The sequence below is a fragment of the Pristis pectinata genome, chromosome 16 (genome assembly GCF_009764475.1).
Source record: "Pristis pectinata isolate sPriPec2 chromosome 16, sPriPec2.1.pri, whole genome shotgun sequence".
In the NCBI taxonomy this organism is placed as follows: Eukaryota; Metazoa; Chordata; class Chondrichthyes; order Rhinopristiformes; family Pristidae; genus Pristis; species Pristis pectinata.
In genome coordinates, this window is record NC_067420.1 from 41,996,928 (window position 1) to 42,022,397 (window position 25,470).

General features: G+C 40.8%; 1 protein-coding gene across 2 annotated transcripts in view; it reads left to right on the top strand.

Annotated features, from left to right (window-relative positions):
- Positions 1 to 833: 833 nt before the first annotated feature.
- Positions 834 to 25,470, top strand: part of unm_sa1614 (un-named sa1614) — a 117,213-nt gene continuing 92,576 nt past the window's right edge. For both annotated transcript variants that reach the window (XM_052031150.1, XM_052031151.1), the window contains exon 1: positions 834 to 997. In XM_052031150.1, the coding sequence (XP_051887110.1) occupies positions 872 to 997 (126 nt within the window). In that variant the 5' untranslated portion in view covers positions 834 to 871. The remainder of the gene's footprint in view (positions 998 to 25,470) is intronic.

A 25,470-nucleotide genomic window follows, 5' to 3' on the forward strand; every position in this document is an offset into this window, starting at 1 on the left:
TGCTAAAGGTCATCGGGATGTGCTGAATTACTGAGCTCCTGGCTTCTCCTTCAGGTGGACACTCAAGAGTCCTTGGAACTACTCTTAGGAAATGTTGGGTTGATTTCCATCCCTGCAGGTGATTTCCAAAGGAACATGAGTGAAATTGCCGACATTGGTATTGGTTTATTGTTGTCACTTGTACCGAGGTACAGTGAAAAACTTGTCTTGCAAACGGATCATACAGATCAATTCATTACACAGTGCAGTTACACAGAGTTAGTACAGAGTGCATTGAGGTAGTACAGGTAAAAACATGGTCATTATCACATGGCCATTGCTGACAGCTTGCTGTGGCACAGTAGTTTCTGTATTGCATTGGTGGCCACATTTTGAGGCAATCTGACCCCCCAAAAAAACCCCTTAGTAACGTACAACTTCAAAGTTTGGAGACGGCTGGCAAACGCGATAAACAAGAGTTACCGGACCCTCGGGGTGGCGGGATGGCCGCAGACGGCGTGCGATGGATCGGACGGACGGGCAGGCGACCGGCCTGACAGGCCCGACCCCGCCGCCCCCTCCTCGGATGGGGGTGGCGGGTGGCGCGCGCGGCGGCGGGACGGTTGGTCGCGAGGCGCGCGCGGCGGCGGGACGGTTGGTCGCGAGGCGCGCGGCGGCGGCGGCGGGACGGTTGGTCGCGTGCAGCGGGGCGCGCGCTCCCGCCCGCATTTCCTTCCCTGTTGTTGGACGGTGCGTCCGTGTGTGTGTGTGAGGGCGCTCCTGACTCGGGGAGGCTCCCTCGTTCTTCTCCTTCTCCTCCCCTTATTAAATTTTTAAAATCGTTATCGTTTTACTGCAAAGGGGAAAATCGGGTCTGGAAAGGAAAGTAAAAATGCCGGAGGTGATCACGGTGCAGGAATTTATCCACGAGACCCTGGAGGACCACAGCTCGCCGACGACCTCCTCGTTCACCACCAGGATGGGAAACTGCAGGAACACGGTGACTGCACTGGAGGAGGTAAAGCCCGGGACTCCCGCTTTGCCTGTCAGCCACCCGCGCTTTAAATGTCCCTCCCTGGCGTCTCGTTTCTTCTCTCCCGCCTCCTGTCACCTCGATCATCTCCCCCCACCGCCCCCCCCCCCTCGCCACGGCTCAGTGGGCACCCCACCCCTCCCTCGTGGAGCTCAGGGGTGGGAGGGAAAAGGTCCGTCCGCTGCAGCACTGAGGGAGCGCCGCACTGTCGCAGGCGCCGTCTGTCAGGCGAGGGACGCGGCGGCCCACGGGTGAACTTAAAAGGTGCGAAGCCATCCCGACCTGTAGGATCGAACGTATTCTGAAGATGGATTTTATCCCGTTATACAGCAGGGAAGCAGGCCCTTTGGCCCATCTCTTCCCTGCTGCCCAAGCTACTCTCACTTGCCAGAGTTTGGCCCATATCCCATAATATTTCCTCTCCACATACCTGTTGAAATGTCTTATAAATGCCATAATTGTATTTGGCTCTACTACTTCCTCTGGCAGCTTGTTCCATATATTCACCATCCTCTGTGTGAAAAAACTTGCTCTTCAGATCCTTTTTAAATCCTTCCCCTCTCACCTTAAATCTATGCTCTTTAGTTTTATACTCTCCTACCCTGGGGGAAAAGACAATGACTATGCACCTTATCTATGCCCCTCGTGATTTTATATACCTCAGCCACCTCTGCTCCAGGGAAAAAAGTCCCAGCCTATCCATATAACCAAAGCCCTCCAGTCCTGGTAACATCCTCGTGAACCTTTTCTGCATTCTTTCTAGCTTAATGACATCCTTTCTATAGATGGGTGACCAGAGCTGCATACAATACTCCAAGTGCAGTCTCACCAGCCGATTGTACAGTTGCAACATGATGTCCTGACTTCTGTATTCAGTGCCCTGACCAATGAAGGCAAGGGTGCCAAATGCCGCCTTCACCACCCAGTCTACCCGTGGCACCACTTTCAGAGAACTATGTACCTGCATCCTAGGTCCCTGTGTTACAACATTCTCCAGGGCCCTACCATTTACTGTGTAAGTCCTGCCCTGGTTTAACTGACCAAAATGCAACACCTTGCAATTGTCCAAATTAAATTCCATCTGCCATTCCTTGGCCCACTTCCCCAGTTCATCTAGATCCTGTTGTAATCTTAGATAACCTTCTTCACTGTCCTGTGGCAATACTCGTTACAGCATTTACCATTACTGTCTGAGGGTGATATTCTGGGCACCTATGGCACTGTAATAGAGAAGAACGTGGGTTTTATTCCATAATGTGTATTGTAGCATCATGGTTAACTTATCATCCAGAAGCTTGGACAATTCACCTGGAGACAGAGCCTTACCACACTGACATGAGTTTTAACCAAATAAGTGAAAAGCTATTATCGGTAATCATGAAATTGCTAGGTTGCTGTAAAACCCCATCTGGTTCACTAATTTGCTTGATAGAAAATCTGTATCTCCTATCCAGTCTGGTAGATTTGTAACTCCAGATGTACTGATGTGGTTGGCTCTTAGTACCGACTGTAATGACCCAGCTGGGGAGCAATTAGGTTTGGACAATAAATGCCAGGCTTGCCGTTAAAGTCAAGATCTGGGATTTATGATATTTCATGTTAATGACCTATCATCACAACTGTTTTACTTCACATTTCCAGCATCTGCTGTATTTTGCTTTCTAAATTATTAAGGCCTTACAGAATTTTGAATGCTGAAAATCAGGATATGGGGATTGGGTAGGAAAATGGAACTAAGGTTCATAAGAAACCCAAGGTATAGAAGCAGCTGGAGGCTGTTAAACTGTTTTTACTTGCAGTCACTTTCCTGCACTGACCCCATATCCCTTAAATCAGAGAGTCAGAGAACAGAAATATGCCCTTTAGCACACTGAGTCTGCACTGATCATCAAGTACACACTTACACTAATCCCGTTTTATTCTTTCCACATTCCCATCAATTCCCCCAGACTCTACCATTCACCTACACACTAGAGGCAGTTTACAGTGGCCGATTAACTTATCAACCTGCACATCTTTGGGATGTGGGAGGAAACCCATGAGGTCACAGGAGAATTGTGCAAACTCCATACAGACACACTGGAAGTCAGGATCAAACCCAGGTCACTGGAGTTAAGAGGCAGCAGCTCTATAAACTGGGCCGCCCTTATAATATCTAATAATCTCTGCCTGGATATACTCAGTTACTAAACCTCCCATAGGGTAGAGAATTCTAATGATTCACTACCTCCTGAGCAAAGAAATTTATTCTCACGTCCTGAATGGCTGACCCCTAGTTTTAAGTCTGTTACTCTGGCATTGCAAGAATTTTGTATGTTTGAATAAGATCACTCTTCATTCTTCTTAACAAGAATATAGACCCAGTCTGCCCAATCTGTCCTCACAGGACAACTGCAGCCCCTGCCTCTCCCACCATCTCAGGAATCTGGTAAACCTTTGTTGCTTTCTTTCCTTATTATGCAGTATTCCAGATGTGGTCATACCAAACCTCTTGCAATAAAGGCCAACATATTTGATGTTCCTGCACATTAACTCTCAGTGATCCATGTACAAGGACACCTAGGTCCGTTTGAACCTTTCTGTCCCTTGCCATTTATGTAATAAAGAAATACCCTGGATTTCTATTTTTCCTACTGGTGAATAACATCTGTTGTGTCCTTTCCATTCATTTAACCTAATTGTACCCCCTTAAAGTCCCTCTGCATCTGCTTCATAGCTAACACTACTACTTAGCTTTATCTCATCAGTACGCTTGAATGTGTCGCATTGATCAGATTGTGAACAGCTGGGGCCTCAGCATCAATCCCTGTGGCACCCCATGAGTCATGGCCTCTCAAATAGTGACCCATTTCTTCCTACTCTCTTTCTTTTCATTATTCAACCCCCAATCCATACTAGTTTACTACCCTCAGTCCCATCAGCTGTAATTTACCCTAATAACATATTTGTGGTACCTTTTACAAAACCTTTTGAAAACCCAAATGCACCATATCCATTGGCTTCCCCTTATCTATTTTGCTAGTAACAACCTAAAAAAACCTCAGATTTGTCAATCACTATTTCCCATTCACAAATCCATGTTGGCTCTGACCAATCTTATTATTTTCTTTAAGTGCCCTTCTACCATTTTCTTAGTAATAGATTTTAGTATTTTCCTTGTTATTGATCTCAGGCTAACTGATCTGTAATTTCCTGCGTTTTCTCCCTTAAATAGTGGGGTTACGTTTGCTACCTTCCGATTTGTGGGAGTTATTTTGGACTCTGGAATTTTGGAAGATGACGGCCTGTCCCATTATCTCTATTGCTCCCTCTTTCAAGACCTTGGGGTGCAATAATCAGGTCCTGAAAATTTGTCTGCTTTTGATCATGTTAATTTCTCCAATTTTTTTTTCACTCCTCACTTTTCTCACTTCCTCTCATTTCTTTTGCACTCCTCATTCAGTCTTGACCTGTTGTTCTCCACTATTTCCAGGAGTTTTTCTTTGTTCTCATGAAGACAGTTGCAAATTATTTGTTTTATTTTTTTCTGCCACTTCCTTATTCCCCAATATAATTGCTCCGTTCTCAGTCTGTAAGGAACCCACATTAAGTTTTGCTAATCTTTTCCTTTTTATGTGTCTGTAGAAACTTTTGTAGTCTTTCATTTCTCACTAGATTACTCATGTTCTGCTTTATTTTTCCTTATCAAATTCTTGGTTCTTCTTTTGGTCAGTTTTGAACATTTCCAAACCCTTAGGTTTATTGCTCTGTTTGGCAATATTGTGAGTCTTTTCCTTTGATCTGTTACTATCTTTGAATTCTCCAGTTAAGGCATGACTGTACCATTTTTCCTGCTGGATATTTGAGCCTTAAAGGGATATATAATTTCTGTAAGCCGTGATTTATATTACCACAGTCTTTACAGTAAAAGGTACATCCCATTAATACCGAATGCTGCTGGGGAGGAACTAAATACCATCATGAGAGAATTGGTATTGGGCAAAGTAGTGGGACAAATGGCTGATAAGTATCCTGGCCTGGATGGCTTGTATCCTAGGTTTCTTGAAGAAGTAGCTACAGAGAGAGTAGATGCATTAGTTATAATCTTCCAAAAATCTTTAGCTTCTAGAGTGTGCCAGAAGATTGGAATGTGACATCCATTTTCAAAAAAGGAGGGAGGCAACAAGCGGGAAACTATGAGTTGATTAGCCTGACATCCATTGTTGGAAAAATGCTAGAGTCAATTATTAAGGAAGTAGTAGCAGCACATTTGGAAAATCCTAATCTAATCAAACAGAGTCACAAGGCTTCATGAAGGGGAAATCATGCCTGACAAATTTATGAGAATTTATCAAGGAAGTCTCAACAAAGTGGATAATAGATGTATTATATCTGGACTTTTGGAAGGCATTTGACAAGATGTCTCACAAAAGGTTAAGTCACAAGATAAGAGTCCATTGTGTCAGAGTTAATATATTGGCTTGCAGGCAAGGAGCAGTGAGTAGGTATAAGGAATCAGTTTCAGGTTGGGAAATTGTGACCAGTGAGGTATCACAGTGATCAGTGCATGGACCACAACTGTTTATAATACATGTTAATGACTCAAGAAGAAAGCAAGTGTGCAGTAGCCAAATTTGCAAATGACACAAAAATAGGTTGGGAAACAAGTTGCAAAGAAGTAACAAATAGCTTACAGAGAGATGACGATAGATGAGGTGAGTGGGCAAAAAGTTGGCAAATGGAATATAAGGTGAGAAATTGTGCTGTCCATTTTGGAAGGAAGGGCCAAATAAAGGTATTATTTAAATGGAGAGAACATGCAGAAAGATGCAGCACAAAGGAATTGGGGGGTCCTTGTGTATGAAACACAGAAAATTATTATGCAAGTGCAGCAGTAAATAGGAAAGACTAAGAATGTTGGGCCTTGCTTTAAAGGGGTTGGAATGTAAATGTAGGGAAGTTTTACTTCAACTAAAATTATGCTAGTAAGACCACATCTGGAATATTGTGAACAATTTTGGTCCCCCTTATTTAAGGAAAGATTTTATTTTGTTGGAGGCGATTCAGAGAAGACCCACTAGGATGGTCTGTGCTACGGAAGGGTTGTCTGATGAGGAAAGGTTAAACAGATTGGAGCTGTACTCATTGGAATTTACAAGAATAAGAGGTGATCTTACTGAAACATAAGGTTATTAAGGGGCTAGACAGAGTAAATGCTGAGTGAATGTTTCCTTTCATGAATCCAGAATCAGAGGGCATGGTCTCAGAATAAGGGGCCACTTGCCCAAGACCGAGATAAGGAGGAATTTCTCTCAGGGGAGTTATGAGTCTTTGGAACTGCTTGCCACAGAGAGCTGTGAGGGCAGAGTCCTTGAGTACCTATTTTTAAGGATAAGATAGATAGGTATCTGCTCAGAAGAGAATCACCGGTTGAGGAAAGAGCAGGCAAGTGAACTTGAGGAACGTCAGACCATCCATGATCTATTGAATGGTAGAGTTGGCTCAAGCATCTGAATGACCTATTCTTGTTCCTACTTATGGCATTAATACTTTAAGAGTTGGCCATTGCTTTATTTAACATCAAAACTTTTTAACATACCCTCAATGTACCATAGCCAATTCATACATCATGTGTTTGTTTTTTTTTAGATTTAAGATTCTGGTTTCAGATTGAACTATCTTTATACACAAGTTATATCATATGATCAATTTGCTCTCAAGGCCCCTTAAATACAAGATAGCTAATTAATCTTTTCTTGTAACAATATTAAATCTATAATGGTCTGCAATGACATGCTGATTGGAAAATCATTTCTTTTACACTCCATGAGTTTATCCTCAGCACTACTACTGTTCATATGGTTGCCCAGTCATAGAGTTATACAGCACAGAAACAAGCCCTTAGGCCCAACTGGTCCATACCAACCAAGATTCCCATCTAAGCTAGTCCCATTTGTCCCATAACCTTCTAAACCTTTCCTATCCATGTACCTGTCCAAGTACCTTTTAAATGTTGTTAATGTACCTGCCTCAACCACTTCCTCTGGCAGCTCATTCCATATACTGACCACCCTGTGTGTGGAAAAAGTTGCCCCTCGGGTTCTTATTAAATCTCTCGCCTCTCACCTTAAATCTGTGCCCTCTAGTTCTTGATTCTCCAATCCTGGGAAAAAGATTGTACACCCCTGGGAAAAAGAAAGTCTATATGTAGATTAATGTCTCCCATAATAATTGCATTTCCTGATCTATACATTGGAATTGGTTTATTATTGTCACATGTACCGAGACGCAATGAAAAACTTGTCTTGTATACCATTCATACAGATCAATTCATTACACAGTGCATCAAGGTAGTGCAAGGTAAAACAGTAACGGATTGCAGAAAAAAGTGTATCAGCTACAGAGAAAGTGCAGTGCAAGTAGACAATAAGGTGCAGTGTCATAACGAGGTAGATTGTGAGGTCAAAAGTCCATTTTATCATACAAGGGAACCGTTCAATAGTCTTATAACAACGGGATAGAAGCTGTCCTTGAGCCTGGTGGTACGTGCTTTCAGGCTTTTGTATATTCTGCCCAGTGGGAGAAGAGAGAATGTCCAGGGTGGGTGGGTTCTTTGATTATGCTGGTTGCTTTACTGAGGCAGTGGGAAGTGTAGATGGAATCAATGGAGGGGAGGCTGGTTTCCATAACGTGCTGAGCTGTGTCCACAACTCTCTGCCATTCTTGCAGTCACGGGCAGAGCAATTGCCATACCAAGCCATGTTGAATCCGTGACGCAGCCTTGACGCATTGCCATTACTGTTTGGGGATGTATGAACAACTCCCACCCTTTGCTATCTTTTTTAAGCTTACCTAAACCCAGTCTACTTCTTAATTTTCTGAGCTAAGATCCTCCCATCATTTATTATCACAGCTATGTCCCCCTTTCCATTGATCTAGTTTTTTCTAAAAGTTAAGTGTCCTGAAATATTTAATCCCCAGCCTTGGTCACTTTATAACCATGTCTTGTCATGGCTATCAGATCATGTTCATTAACAGTTGTGCCATTAATTCAACTACCTTGCTTTGAATGCGATGTGTATCCAAATAAAGAGCCTTCATTTTTGTCTTTGATCCTTTTTTTCCTTGCTTTTACACTAATTAGAGGTATATTTTTATGTCTGTATCCTTTGTCCCTTCCTGTCAGACTCTTGTTATCATTACCCACTCTGTCCTTTAACTTTGGAAAGTTACCCTCAACAGGACTGCCCCTCCCTCCTATCCCCAGTTATTTAGCTTAAAGTCTTATCTACAGTCCTAGTTATTCAATTCCTGAGGACTCTGGTCCCAGCCCAATTCAACTGAAGCCCCTTACAACACAACAGTTCCTTTTACCAATATTGATGTCTGTACTCCGTGAATTAAAAGCTATTTCTCCCACACCAATTTTTGAGCCACACATGCAACTTTCTGATTTTATTAATCCTATGCCAATTTGCACGTGGTTTGGTTAGTAATCCAGAAATTATAACTTTTTTGAAAATCAAAATAAAATCTGCAAATGCTATAAATCTGAAATAAAAACAGAAAATGCTGGGAAAACTAAGCAGGTTCGGCAGCATCTCTGGAATGAGAAACAATTAATGTTTCACATCTGGAAGTCCTTATAACAGAATTGTATGGAAAGGGAAACCATTAATGTTTCAGGTCTGGGACCCTTCATCAGAACTGAGTGGAAAGAGAAAGAGTTGACATTTCAAAACAGTTAACACTTTCCCAGTTCTGATGAAGGGTCCCAGTAGCCAAGAATTCATTCAGCATATTGACAGCAAATAGCCTGTAAATATTAGATAAACAAATCCTTGAAACCTTAAAATAGAATTGAGGCTATGTGAAGTAGGGAAGGTGCTCAGCTATTTCACATAATTGTAATGGATTATTACTTCATTATTACCTTTCCAGCACACTTACATTTGGAAGTTAAAATGTCAGTAATACCAAATAAAGTTTTTGTTATGCTGCAGCTAGATTGGAAATGATAAACATTCTTTAAAATTCTAAGCTAACATACTGTTGGATTCCTTCTGAAGCTGGCAATTTTACCCAAACAGTCAAGCCAGCTGCACCCCACCCCACCCTTCCATTCACTATATACCCACAGCAGCACTGGTGAGGATTTAAATTTGACATCACTCTATGTGACAGTTGATATCAGAAGCACAAAAAAAATTACAAAATTGAATCAGAGTCTGTGTCATATGGTGATTGTTGGTGTACATGTAACCTATATTATTGAAAAATTACTTTCTAAATTGCAATATTATTGAAATATCAATATTTGTTGCTGAATTAATTAATTATTGATGTAAAAAGAAAACTGGGAACACTGAATATCATAGAATGATACAGCGCAGAAACAAATCCTATGGCCTGCCAAGTCCGTGCTGACCATCAAACTCCCATTTCCACTAATCCCATGTTTATTCCACTCCAGTCTCCCCTCTTTCCCCTCAAATGTCCTCACATTCTGTTACTTACCTACACACTAGAGGCAATTTGCAGTGACCAATTAACCTACCAACCCCACATGTCTTTGAAATGTAGGTGGAAACGAGAACCCCATGGAAATTCATGCAATCACAGGGCGAATGAGCAAACTCCACACAGACAGCAGGATTGAACCCAGGTACTGCTACCTGTGCCACTCTGCTGGAAGTCTAAAATTAAATAAAATTTATGGAATTTTAGCTTAGATGGGAATCTCAGTTGGCATGGACCAGATGGGCTGAAGGGGCTGCTTCTGTGCTGAATCACTCTATGAATCACACAGCAAGCCCATCAGAATTAGAAAATCTAAAGATCAGGTAGAAACTGAATTGGGAAATGTGCAGCTCCGGAATAGCCAACAAATCTGGAAACATTTTCACTGTCAGGTGATCTGCAGCTCCAGAATTTTCAATAAGTTGACCAGAGTGCTCTGGACGGGTTCTCAGTTCTCCCTCGTGGCAATGCACCTTTGACCTTTTTGCACAAATCCCAGGTAGTACAATTTCAAATGATTGAACTAATTACTATCGCTACATAATAATCCTATTGTGTTGCTATTGTTTGTTTTGTAGTGTGAACATCACTGCACATGATAGTTGACATCAGCAGCACAGTGCAATAGATTTAAAATATTTCTTTACTTCCTATCTTCTCATCCCCTCTCCTTTTACCAGGACGTGTATAGACATCTTTTAAGATATATTGCATTTGTGGAGAGTGGCATTTGGCAGACAGCTGCATTGAAGGTTTAGCATTTAAATACTTTTATACAAATTGCTCGGTCCAACACTAAGGAATGTCACATGAGGAGAAACTACAAGTACCGTTGTAATATTCTATCTTCTATTTGTGCTGTTAAGATGTAATTTATTGTAGTAGAATGAATGTTTTTCTTACACTGGTGATTGTAAGTTGCTGTGCTCTTTTCATTAGTTTTATTTTTCTTTTGTAATTAATTGACACTGTGGCAGCCAAAACAGAGCATTATCAGATCAGATATCACACTTTGTGAATTGGGCAGATTTGAATACTCCCTGCTTCCAGCAATTCCACAGGGAGCCTATTTCCATTGATTCATCAATTGCTTGGTAAAATCATGTCCCCAATGACAATAGTGAGGGCAGGGACAGGTATGGATGTGAGGAGCAGTGCACAAAATCCTTGGAACTCCTGCTGAATTTAATATCAGGATTTTGTTAAATATGTTGTGTTATTTCCTTTCTGTAGACGATCAGATAGGCTGGCAGCTGGGAGGAAAAGCCAATGGTTTTTAGCTACAGTCAATTGGGTATGCTCTCCGGAAGCTGGAAAAGATAGCAGAGTGGGTGGGTGTGGGGAGGGGGGTGTCACATGGAAATCAAGGAGGAAGAGAGAACTACTTTTGAAAACGGGACAGAGACCTGCATGTCAACCATTGCTGGAAAATTTGTGGTTAACATTTTTTTGCAATGCATTATAGTCACATATTGCAAATTTTATTGTTTAATTTACTTTTCAATATTCAGGTTAGAATCCTATAATGTACCAAAGACCCTGATTTCTATTTCAAGATGGAATTGGATGGTATAACTCAGGCTGATGTATCATCAGCTGGATGAATGACTGAATACTACAGTTTACATCAATGCTGCGATCTCTTCGTTACATACTAATTGCCTACCACGTTCCCATATTTATTGTAAACCATAACTAGTTTAAATTGCTTATTCTTTATATTCATCCAATCAGAGGTGTATTTATAAAAAAAATTCTGCAGCTACTGAAATATATAACCATTAATTGCTCTCAAACGAAATTGGGGATCGCAAAATATGTTGCAGGTTTTTTTTTAAAAGGCGTGCAGGTGGCTGATCAAGTGAATGGAGAAAGTTGCCTTTTGGGATCATAAGGTTTATTGATTCCACAAGGTAAATAGCTACTAGAACAACACTAACATTAGTCCTGTAGTGATGCAAGTAAAAAACAATAATATTTTCCAGTTTCATCACTAAAACGTTTAAATATTAGGAAAAAGAAAATTTGTATTTCCATAGCATACTTCATAATCTTAGTATATTTAGGTATACTTTACAGCCACTTTAAAAAGATAGACACTATCTTAAAGAAGGTAACACGCTAGATAGTTTGTACAGAGCAAAGTCCCACAACTACGAATGAAATAATTTTTTAACTTTTGAATTTGGTATAGGACTTGAACCCAAGTTCTGCCTCAGAGACTAGGATACCAATATGGTCAAGTGTAGCACATAAGTTATATACAAAACCAGAATTTTGTGTATGAGACTTGGTGACAGACAATGTTGTGAAAATTAATTATATGACCATATGTTTGTGGATCCTGCTAAGTGCAAATGCACTGTCTACATTGCACACCAACAGGGACTACACTTCAAAAATACTTTAGCTGTAAAGTGTTTCAAAATCATGAAAAGTCTTTTTCAGATGTCAGAACAACACTCCTCCACTCTCTTTTAGTATTGTTGATCTGAGCCTTAACCAGCCTGCTGTGAGGTTAATTGAATAGCTTTATATCACAGGTGTCTCTTTGGGAGAATTGGCCTTCTGAGACACATCTGCTTGTAAGGATGGCTATTGTCTTGTAGGTCGCTTCTCTGTCATTTGTTCAGGCTAGCCCAGGTATGCGAACTACTTGGTATCAGATAGCAGATAAAGAGGGGCCTAGCCTTGCAGTTGAAGTTTTGAAAAGGAATGTTACTACATAAATACAATCTCTTTTTGTCTCTTGTCTCTTTACGCCATTCAAAAGCAATTGGTTATTTTTGATTAATTCTCTGATTTTTTTTCCAATGGTGATTCTGCAAAACAACATTTTCTTCTCATAGGTACATAAAAAAAACCCTCAAAAACTGTTTGTTTGTTGGCTACATTGGAACAGTCCTTATTCCAAGGACTCTATTCTGGCAGAGCTCCCAATTCTTTCTCTGCTACATCAATGACTACAATGATGCTGCCTCCTTCACTTGTGCAGAACTCATCGATTTCAACACCTTTGCCACCATTTTCCACCCTCCCCTCAAATTAACCTAGACTATCTCTGGCACATCTCTTCTTTTTCTGGACCTCTCAGGAGACAGACCTGCCATTGACACCTTCTATAAACCCAGTGATTTCCACAGCAACCTTAACTATACCTCTTTCCACCCTGCCTCCTGTAAGGATGCCATCCCTTTTTCTCACATGCATTTCCTGCACATCTGCTCTGACCACCCCCTACCCACCCCCCCCCCCACTTCATCCGCTACCCAGCCAAAGCAGCAATAGAGTTCCCTTGGTCCTCACTTTTCACTCCACCATCTTCTACATCCAACACAATATCATTGCTATTTCTGCCAACTTCAACATGATCCCACCACCAGTCACATCTTCCCCTCCCACCCCCCTGCCCCAACCCTTTGGCTTTTCATTCCCTTCGGGGCTCCCTGGTCTGCTTGTCCATCCCCTGGCACTTTCTCCTGTAATCAAAGAAGGTATAACGCATGTCCCTTCATCTCCTCCCTCATCATCCAGGGACCTCAACAACCTGCACCTCTTCCAAACTGTTCTACTGCATTCGGTACTCGCGATATGGCCTCTCTACATTGGTGAAACCAAGCATAGACTAGGCAACAGTTTTGTAGGGCACCTTGAGCTTCCAGTCGTATGTCGTTTTAACTCTCCTTTCCACTCCCACGCTGACCTGTCTGTCCTCTACCTTCTCCATTGCTACAGAGAGGCCAAACACAATTTGGAAGAACAACATCTCATGTTCTGCTTGAATAGCTTGCAACCCAGTGGTCTGAATATCAAATTTTCCAATTTTCGGTAACCCACACACCCCAGTTCTCGCCTCCCACACTTACTCACCTGTTCGTCTACTTTTCTTCTCCCTTTATTCACTTTTCCCATCCCCTGCTTCTACCTAGTTCCATTTGCCCATCATCCCCTTCCCATCTCGTTCCACTTATCACCCACCAGTCTCTATCCCAATCCCCCTAGTATTGGTTTATTATTATTACTTGTACCGAGGTACAGTGAAAAACTTGTCTTGCATACCAATTGTACAGGTCAATTCATTACACAGTGCAGTTACATTGAGTTAGTACAGAGTGCATTGAGGGAGTACAGGTAAAAACAATAACAATATAGACTAAAGTGTCACAGCTACAGAGAAACTAGTACTGCTATGAACTGACAATATTTCATGTTTCTTCTCAGTCCTGATGCAGGGTCTCCACCAAAATGTCACCTTACACCTTTTGCCTCCACAGTTGCTGCTTGACCCACTGGGTCCTTCCAATGTCCTATTTGTTGTTCCAAAAAAAACACACACTGGATTATTGAAGGTCAATTTTCATTCCTGAGTAAAAACAGAAAATGCTTTAAACACTCATCATTTGTTAGAAACTGGCATCATTTGTAGAAAGTGAAACAAAGTGAATGTTTCAAGCCAAAATCCCTTCATCAGAGAAAATGATGGACAACACAGAAGGAATTAAAACACATAACAATATGGAGTTCCCAGTTTACAAATTTCTCCTAAATTTGCTAAATTTTCCAATGCAGATTTTCTTTGCTGATTCTGCGATGTTTATTGGCTAGCAATTGTCTATAGAGCAGAAAAATACAGATCAGTATTATTTCTGTTGATGCATTTGCTGATGTGTAAAAAGAAAATAAAAGATAATTTCTTCAGTTTCTCAATGACCTACTTGAAGCTAAAAGGAGCAGATATGTTTCCACCTCGCCCATTATACTGTATTCTTTTGTTTCAAGATAAGAATATTTTTTGCATCAATATGACCATTTTTGATTATCAGAAATTTATCAATATGAAATTTCTAATTAAAATTGATGTAATATCATTTGCTGAATTGGAACTTACTTTCACAACCTTTTTTTTCTGTCCATTCTATGCAGAAGTGTTAGTTAATTCCACTCCAGAAAAATAGTTTTTTTTAAGGTTGTGTCCTCTAGTCCTAGAATTTCTAAGCAGCAGAAGTAGTTTCCCTCCACATGTTCCCTCAATAACTTGAAAACTTTGATTATGTCTCCACTTAACCTTCTCACTCCCAAATAATACAACCTGGTTTGTATGTTCTTTCCATGTAATTTGACCATTTGTCCAGTATTACTCTGGTAAATTTATGCTGCACTCAGTCAAAGACCAATATTTCTCCCCTTAGTGTGGTGCATGGAACTACTTATAGTATTATAGGTATGATTTAACCTGTACATTATACACCCATAGCATAACTTCTGCTGAACTTGTGAACTTGTATGGCACTACCCAAAGGAGAATCAGCAGCAAAAATTGAAATAGGTTTACTATTGAGTCTGCCGCTATAAGAGTTCCTACAATGGTGATTCATCTTACTTTAAATTTTGTAGTTTTCACATGACTTTGCCAGTAACAGTTTCTTCATAGATTTAATGCAGAAGGTCTAGGATTCATGATACTACGTAATGCATTGTGAGGCATCAGAAAATCTTTTCCCCACAATCTGAAGTTTAAACAAAATCACAGGATTCTTGCATAATGTTTCTTGAGCTCCAGTTGTACAAGTGGTTTTGTTTCACTTCCAGAAGGATTGGAAACTAGTGATTTCCATGATGCTGGAGGGAGTCAATTGTAGAGTAGCCTACTGTAATTTTTGTTTCCTACATTTATTTACAGGACCTCAGTACTGCAAGAAAGCCTAGCATTTATTATGCATCCCTAATTGTCCTGGTGGTGATGAGCTGCCTTCTTGAACTGCTATAGTCCTGGTAAGATACTCCCATAGTGCTGTTGGGTAGGGAGTTCTAGGATTTAGACCCTGTGACAATAAAGGACTGGCAATACTTTCTATGTCAGGAAAATATACAACTTGGAGGGGAACCTACAGGTGGTGGTATTCCCATACGCTTGCTACTGTTGTCCTGCTTATTGGTAGAGGCCATGGGTTTGGAGGTGCTGGAGGAGTAGCTTGGGGGAGTACTGCAGTGCATATTAAATACAGTGCACATTGCAATGAATGTTTATGGTGGTTGATAGGGTACCTATCTAGCACGTCACCTTGTCCTGGATGGTTTCGAGCTTCCTGAGAATTGTTGGCACTGTACTTATCCAAGCAAGTGAAGAGTATTCCATCATATCCTGATTTTAGGCCTTGTAGATGTTGGAAAGTACTTGAGAGTTGAATCACCCAAAGCAAGGTATCTAGCCTCTGACCTGCTTGTGTAGCCATGATATTTGTGTGGCTGGTTCAGTTGAATTTTTTGTCATTGATGACCCCCATAATATTGGTGGGGAGGCACTTGGCTTCAGTAATGCCATTGAATGTCAATGGTAGGAAGCCGGATTATCTCCAATTGGAGATGGTCACTGCCTGGCACTTCTATGGCGTAAATGCTGCTTACCACATATTATCCCATGCCTGAATGTTGTCTAAGTCTTCACCGTGCAGGCGTGGGTTGCTTCATTTGTTGAGAAGTTACAAATGGAATTGAATATTGTGCAACTTCCCCACTTCAGATCTTGTGATTAAAGGAACTAGGGTTGATCCCCTAGCTGAAGAGTAATAGTTTCCAGGAGTCATTGAGGATGTAACACTTTGCAGAATCTTTGAGCAAATCATCAAATCTTTTTCTCTATCAGCCTAGTAATCTTGTCTCACAACAGGGTACAGAATAGGATATCAGTTTTGGGAGTATGGAAACATTCATGCAAATGATTTTGCCTGCCCAGCATAGCTGTTAACTCGGGCCTTGATGTGAGAATGTTGGCCTCAGAAAGGCCCTGGCATTAGTTTGCTTTTCCCTCCAGTGAATTTGGAGAATTTTGCAAAGACAGTGTTGATGGTGGTTTTCCAGTGCTTTGAGATGCCTGCTGTTGGTAGTCCAGGTCTGGACCACACTTAAATAGTTGCTGATATTTTTGGTCATGTAAATGAAAGTACAAATGCTGGATTTTATTAATAGCCTAGGATCTGTTCAGGTTACTATCAAAGCCAGTGGCGATCACGTTATTTAAGTGAAGAGAATTATGACTGATATTTTTGTATTTAACAGCATAATTTGGTTGAAGTGATTTGCAGCCTTTAATGGTCCTGGACACTCAGAAACAGGCATAATCAGGGGATTTTGATATTATCTGATTATCCTCTACTTCTAGTAGTTATTTCTGACCACACCAGGTCTTCCTACTCCAGTCTGCAAATGCCACAAAATGAGCATTGTTAGTCTCTTGCTTGGCAACTGAGTAGCATCCAGGTGATAGACAGTAGGATGGTCACCAGTTGGCTGCTTCATATTGGCAGATAAAGTTTTGAATACAAAATTTGAATGTGGAGTGTGTTGTCAGCAGCAACAAAACTACATAGTATGTAATAAAAAATAATAGCTCCATCCCTTGCACGAAAGTGAAGAGGAAGAAACAAACCAAGTTTAATTAATGATAAAGATGATAATGTTAACTGAGCAGGTTGGAGTTCAACATTATGAAGTTAGGGCAGGTTCTATAAAACAGTGTTTACCTTTAGGTTGCACTATTCTCCAACATATTGAAGGGATGTTGTATATCACATCTTAAATTACAAACCACTAATCATAAGAGCTTGTTTGAAATATTAAGGCCATTGCATTTCAAATTTGCAAGTTCCATCCCATTTTTCCCACCTCTAAGATGGTTCTTCTGCCTGCTGTTCATGTTGCTGTTAATATACATACTGTGTCCATGTTGTCACCCTCCCTCTGCTATCCTTGGTTAACTGTTATCCTTGGTTAACTGTCCTTCCTCACTGTTGTGTTGCTGGTTCCACAACCTATGATTCCATATGGCTTTATTTAGCCCTAACTGCTTGTTTAAACAGCACTGCCAATTCCCCTAGTCATGTTGTGACCTGTTAAAGTAGAGGCATCTTGATCTTTACTCTGATCTGGTTTGTGTAATTTTAGCTATTGGGTAGAACAGAGGTTTAAAGTGTAGTCTTGATGTCCATGAATTTTGAATCCAAAGTTGGGAGAAGATTGTGTGCTCATTTAAATTTTGTAATAAAGCAAAATCACAGCAGCTATGCTTTATAGTGCAAAGTAGTGCTTTGTAATCCTGATTATGAAGTAATCTACCAGGAATGATATTGTTTTATTAAAAAAAAGCATACACTGAAAAGCAGAAAATAAGCAATCCCCAGGGATTGGCAGGGGGTTTTGCACAGATAGCTTTAAAGTTGTAATTTAGGCTGAACCACAGTCTACATCAGAGTGAAGAAATCTAAAGCAGTGGAAGAAGGGAGATCAGGAGAGAGAGGACAATGGATGGACAAACTGCATCTCAGTCAGGAACTTGCTTCTTGTTGCAAGGTACTTGATGCCAGAAAAACGCTATGGACAATAGACACATGTCTATGTAGTATTTGGTCACTTTCAAAAATTCTCAGTTGCAATTAACAAGAATGGTGTATACAAAGTATTCTTTACTATTCCGCAAGGAATAGTAAACGTCCAATATGAGAATGAAACACTCTCTAAGATTAACATCAATATTTATATAAAGAAAGTCTGCTGCTTTGTGTTAACTGTTTTTGGCTTCTTCTCTATTATCCTCATGTACATCTTTTAAAAACAATCAATCTGCAATTTGTTCAACGTCATACCATTATGGAGCAAAATAGATGCATTGTCTAGCTCACTTTGTGCATTCTACTCTTCATGGATGATGCTACATTCACATTTAACACATTTGATGAATTGCAGAGTATGATGGACAAGTTCTCTTATGCATACATCAAGTTAGGCATGGCAATCAGTATCAAGAAAATAATTTCCATGTTGTAAGATAGCATCATATCACCTAAAATCTGTGTCGGTAATGAAGCTATGTCTATGAGGATCATTTCTACTATCTCAGCTCATTTTTTATCTGGTCTCTTAGACTTAATAGACTATTTGATTAGAAAATCAGTAAAATCTTTACCTAGATTTTTATATTGCTATGTATTCTCAAACACGAGACGAGAGCAAACACCTTCAATCTTCAATATTTCTCAAAAAATTCCTAGAGTCCTGTGTAGTCAATGCAAACCATACTAAATTCTCTCAGGCTTTGCTGTTGAGATACATGGATTGCACACTTTAATATGATTCAACAAACCTTGCACTCTGTGCCCATCTTGAGAACTGCTCACTGCACAAAGGAAAGCCAAAACTCAGACATAACAGCAAGATCCAAAGATATTTGCTCTGACAGCTGGGAAAACTCCTGCACACTACTGTGTAGTGTGGAGTTACCATGAAGAACCCAGACTGAGACCTACAAGTGAGTCAGCAAGAGAGTATGCTTCAACCTGCATGTCGGCAATGGACCTGAAACCACAGTGGAAAGGTTTGCTGATTATATATCAACAACTTGCCCCTCAGCACTGCCAAGAAGTATTTACCAATTAACTTGTATCTCCTTCCCTCATCTCTAAAAATTCTCTCAGGATTATCTTTCAGGTTTAAAAACAGAAAATGCTAGAAACGCTCAGCAGGCCAGGCAGGATCTGTGGAAAGAGAAGCAGTTAATTTTTCAGATCAAAAACTCTAAGAACTGAGAAAAAGGGGAAAAAGAATTAGTTGCAGAGAAGCTGGGGAGAGGGATGGCTGGGACATAGGGAATATGTGTGATAGATTAAGGCTAGGGTTATTTCCAATAATTAGCTTTCTCTATCCGTATTTGAACTAACAATTTTTTTTTGCTTTGTCATCTGTCTGTGCTATTAGGATATTTTTGTTTCTTCCCTTGTCTATTAGCACACCCTGACCTGCTCTTTGCAACACATGACAATTCTTTGTCACTCTCTAACTGACCCATTGACAACTCATTCCCACAAGGTCCTCAGTCTTTCGCACATCCTTCCTTTGTCCTAGCCATCCCTCTCTTCTCTGCAACTTAAAACTAACAACCTTCCCTCTTTCGCAGTTCTGATGAAGTGCCTTTGACCTGAAACGTTAACTCTGTTTCTCTTTCCCCAGATGCTGCCTGACCAGCTGAGTGTTTCCAGCATTTTCTGTTTTTGTTTCAGATTTCCAGTTTTTGCAGTTTTTTTTGATTTTCATTATTTTTCAACTCCTCCATCTCCCTCTGCTTATGATCCTCCTTAAAAATAACACCTTCTCCCCCTTAGCTGAACATGATTTTTTTTTGCCTGTTATGGTCCTTTGAAGTATTTTGGGACCTTTTCCTACATTAACTGTATAACTGTAATAGTTTGTGCTTGTGTTTTGCCCCAACAGCTATCCACCAATTAATAACAAATTGCATGTAAGGTATATTTGTTTTCACATGTTTTGAAGCCTTTCTTTACCTGCCAGTTTTTATGGGATGAAGGACAGTATATCTGCTTTTTTTGAAGTTATTGTGTAGTTTTAATTAATTTCTAGATTGCGTTCTTGAATCTGAATATAATGAGTCTGAGGCAGAATCTTCTGTGTCTGAGCATTCTTATTTTCTTACGTATATTAAATGTTTTGAAAGGCCTGGAAGCAAAATAATACACAAAATAAACTATTGTACTTGATAAAGCTTTTAACTCTTCTCCCTGGAAGGCAGTGATTTAACCCTCTGATTCTACTGTCATCCCATAGTATTAACTTACTCTTCTGAGTTGCCATGAAATTGGTGGCCCTCTTTTAAAATTAGAGATCAGGATCTGTTGATGTTGTCAGGGTTCAATCTGCAATTTTAGTGAATGGGTTGCTGTGGGAATGGGGCAGTTATTGCAGCCGGATTGTGAACTAGAAGAGTCTGAAGTTGCTGAGTCACTGCACTTAACTTTAGGTTTCTTTGATTTGGAGAAGTAGGAATGCTTTCATATTTAGATGGAAGTCTTGGGCTTGGCCTTGGGTGCCCCACACCCAACCCAGATTGTGCCCCCATCCTAACTAGGCACTAAATTTCTAGCTGAGAGCTCACTACTGAATGGTAGTTCCTAGTCACTGAGTATTTTTAATGAAAAATTTATGATAAGGAGGTATGGGACAAAGATTGGCTGGATTTTGTATCTAAAAGTCTATTGTCAATTTTGGGAGTCATGCAGACCACTCCTTCAAAACTATATGAAATCAGGGCCATTGTATTTTTTAATATAATAAGTATATGTAATGAAACATTAGTTCTTGTATGAAGAATATTCTATATTTAGATTTCAATTCTGGAACTGATTTGATCCCAGCCTGCAAACCAGCATTTAATTTCAGTTATGGAATACTGAAATGAATTTCCTTTCGTCATTTTGGTGACTAACTAGAACAGCTGAAAGTGAGGCATTTTCTTTATCACTTTAATTATTTTCCTTTCGTTTTCATATATCTTTTCACTTTTCACCAGTTATTACAGTTTAAGTTTGTAAATGGTGTTTACTATTGAGTGATTTTTACCTGCCATTAAATAGAATACTATACATCATGTGTTGGTGTTATTTTTCAGTGCCTTGAGATGTCTGTTTTAAGTAGTCCAGATCTCAGAAACCTATAGGAGGGCCAGGATCACTGAAGTCTGGTTGACCGTGCGTTTTGTGCCAGATCCGAGGACTTGGTCTTCAAGTGTCCTTTTACTCAATTGATGAAACACTGTGCTGGTAGATTGAAGGTGATGGTGAATTTCACATCAGTGTTTGCCTTTGCCAAGTGGTGCCTCCTGAGATGTGGAAAGTGGTCTACAGTTTCCATGGTCTTGGCGTGAATCTTTATTGTCAGAGGGCAATGTAGTGCCGCAGGGCGAGGTTGGTAGAAGATCTTGATCTTGCAGATGTTGACATATTACCAATGCTATCTCTGCAACATCCTCCAAATTCAGGGAAGGATAAGCAAACCAATGCCGGTGTCCTTTGTGAGGCTGACTTCCACAACAGTGAGGCCCTAGTTATTCTCATTGAGTTAAGTTGGGCTGGCTACATGATTTGCATGCCCGACACCAGACTCCCAATACAGCCACTCTATTCGGAGGTCTGTTGTAGGAGGATATAATTAGGTGAACAGAGAAAAAAATTCAAGGATGTGTTAAAAGCTTTCTTGAAGAAGTGCAATATCCCCATTGACTTACGGGAATCTCTAGCTCCTGATTGCTCAAAATGGAGCAGGAGCATTCAGTATTGGGAACCTCAAGGCTATGCTTCAGGAGCATCCAGAAACCCTGCACAAGCAGCAGACAGAGCACACAACCTCACCAACTACCCGTCCACCTCATCCGTCAATCACCTCCTGTTCCTTCTGAATAAAAGCTTACAGTTCCAACATTGGCCTCGTTATCTACCTCAGAACTCAAAACCAGAGTAGAAGTAAATTATCCTTGAACTCAAAGAACTGCCCAAGGAGGAAGGCAAGGACAAGTAGTGTGGAAAACTATGGGAAAAGAAAGATCTATTTCAGATCCATCAAAATCCTGAAACGAGCATCTGCTTGTATACTCGTACAGTATTGTTGATTCCATTGATGGTACAATGCCAAATAGGCTCTAACAGTTTGTGAACTTTGACTCAAAAAGCTGTTTAGATCAGGATTTAAAGTCTAAATTTAGCAATGGTATGGGAGTATATTCATTTATTCTTACATAAAAAGTAATATAGTTTGAGGATTTCATGACATCTGGATAGTCAGTTAAATGGATTACAGAAGTTAAAGATAAAGAATTGTGGAGATGATCATTGCATGGATAGAAAGCTGAAATTTAATCATAAAGAAGATGCAAGCTTCTAATCACAAAGGAAATAAGGCATACACCAAAATATAGCTTCAAAATTGTTGGGAAGTAACCCATTGGTACCAAGAATAAGGATTAGATCAAATTTACATTACACTATTTTAAACCTTTCAAATTCTGTAAAATTAAGATTATCCAAAATGCACACAAATCTACTATCAACTTACTTTTAACTGTGAAGTTCCAACAGATATTGGTATTTTAAAGATTGTATTGAGATAAAACATTTAATCAATTTCACTATTTTATACTGTTGTTTGTTTTTCATAGTTGCATTTTTAAAATAATTTTACATAAAGTATTATACAATTTGTTATCGGTTTCTTCAAAGTTCAAAGAATTTATTAAATATTAGTATGGTTGCATTTTCTCAAGGTTGCTCGTTGAGTTTTGTCTTAGCTACTATTATAGAACATAACAGCACAGTACATACCCTTCGGCCCACTTTGTTGTACTGACATTTTGTCCTGCTCTAAGATCTATCTAACCCTTCCCTCCCACATAGCTAGCCACATGAATGATAGAGAAATATAAAGCTAAGAGTCTCTTAAATGTCCCTAATGCATCTGCCCCCACAACCTCTGCTGGCAGTGCGTTCCATGCACCCACCTCTGTGTAAAAAAAAAACTTACCTCTGACATCCCCCTTATAGCTTCCTCCAATCACCTCAAAATTATGCCCCCTCGTGTTAGGCATTTTCATCCTGGGAAAAAGTCTCTGTCTGTCCACTTAATCTATGCCTATCATCTTGTACATCTCTATCAAGTCACCTCTCATCCTCCTTCACTCCAAAGAGAAAAGCCCTACCTCACTCAACCTATCCTCATAACACATGTCTCCAATCCAGGCAGCATCCTGGTAAATCTCCTCTGCACCCTCTCCAAAGCTTCCTATAATGAGGCAACCAGAACTGAACACAATAGTCCAAGTGTGGTCTAACCAGAATTCTATAGAGCTGCAACATTACCTCGCAGCTCTTGAACTCAATACGCCAACTAATGAAGGCCAACACACCATATGTCTTCTCAACAACCCTATCAACCTGCACAGCAACCTTGAGGGATCTATGGACATGGACCCCAAGATCCCTCTGTTCCTCCGCACTGCTAAGAGGCTTGCCATTAACCTTGTATTCTGCCTTCAAATTCAATCTTCCGAAGTGTATCACTTCCCACTTTTCTGGATTGAATTCCATCTGCCACTTCTCAGCCCAGGTCTGCATCCTATCAATGTCCTGTTGTAATCTACAGCAACCTCCTACACTATCCACAACACCACCAACCTTCATGTCATTAGCAAACTTACTAACCCACCCTTCCACATCTTCACCCAAGTCATTTATATATATAAAAAAAACACAAAGAGCAGGGGTCCCAGAACATATCCCTGCAGAACACCACTGGTCACCGACCTCCAGGCAGAATACTCTCCATCTACTACCACCACCATCTGTCTTCTATGGGCGAGCCAATTCTGAATCCACACAGCCAAGTTTCTCCGGATCCCATGCCTCCTGACTTTCTGAATGAGCCTTCCATGAAGAACCTTATCAAACGCCTTACTGAAAGCCATATACACCACATCCACTGCTCTACCTTCATCAATGTGTTTTGTCACATCCTCAAAGAATTCAATCAGGCTCGTAAGGGATGACCTGCCCCTCACAAAGCCATGCTGATTGTCCCTAATCAGTCTATGCTTCTCCAAATGCCCATAATTCCTGTCTCTAAGAACCTTCTCCAGTAATTTGCCCACCACTGAAGTAAGACTCACTGGTCTGTAATTCCCAGGGTTATCCCTACTCATTTTCTTAAACAAAGGAACAACATTTGCCATCGTCCAGTCATCTGTCACTACTCCTGTGGCCAGTGAGGATGCAAGGATCATCGCCAAAGGCGCAGCAATCTCTTCCCTTGCTTCCCATAATAACCTTGGATATATCCCGTCCAGCTCCAGTGACTTATCTATCCTAATTTTTTTCAAAAGTTCCAGCACATCCTCTTTCCTCACGTTGACATGCCCTAGTGTATCAGCCTGTTGTACGCCATCCTCACAAACATCAAGGTCTCTCTCACTGGTGAATACTGAAGCAAAATATTCATTAAGGACCTCCCCTATCTCTTCTGACTCCAGGCACAGGTTTCTTCTTTTATCCCTGATCAGTCTTACTTGCACTCTAGTCATCCTCTTATTCTTCACATATGTGTAGACTACCTTGGGGTTTTCCTTAATCCTACTCGCCAGGGTCTTCTCATGCCCCCTTCTAGCTCTCTTAAGTCCATTCTTAAGCTCCCTTCTGGCTACCTTGTAACTCTCCAGAGCCCTGTCTGATCCATGCTTTCTAAACCACAGGTAAGCTTCTTTCTTCCTCATTACGATATTCTACATCTCTTGTCAACCACGGTTCCTTCACTCTACCATCCTTACCCTGCGTCAATGGGACAAACCTGGCCAGAACCCCATGCAAGTACTCCTAAGCAACCTCCACATTTCTGCTGTGCACTTCCTCAAGAACATCTGTTCCTAACTTACACCCAAGTTCCTGCCATAGTAGCATCATAATTTGCCCTCCCCCAATTAGATACTTACCCATATTGTCTGCTCCTATCCCCCTCCAAGGCTATGGTAAAGGTCAAGGAGTTATGGTCACTATCTCCAAAATGCTCTCCCACCAAGAGATCTGAAACCTGAACAAGCTCATTGGATCAGTGTCCAGTATGGCCTCTCCTCTAGTCGGCCTGTCCACATACTGTGTCAGGAATCCTTCCTGGACACACCTAACAAACTCTGCCCTTCACACTAAGGAGGTGCCAATCAATATTAGGGAAGTTGAAATCACCCATGACAATCACCTTGTTATATTTGCACCTCTCCAATCTGCCTCCTGATCTGCTCCTCAGTGTCTCTGCTGCTATTGGAGGGTCTGTAGAACACTCCCAATAGAGTGATCACTCCCTTCCTGTTTCTGACTTCCACCCACGCTGTCTCAGTCCACGATCCCTCCAGGATGTCCTCCCTTTCTACAGCTGTGACACTTGTCCCTAATCAGCAAAGCTACTCCCCCACCTCTTTTACCTCCGTCCCTGTCCCTTTTGAAATGTCTAAACCCCGGAATATCCAGCAGCCATTCCTGCCCTTGTGACAGTCAAGTTTCTGTAATGGCCACCACGTCATAGTTCCATGTACTTGCCCAGGCTCTAAATTCATTGTCCTTGTTCCTGATACTTCTTGCATT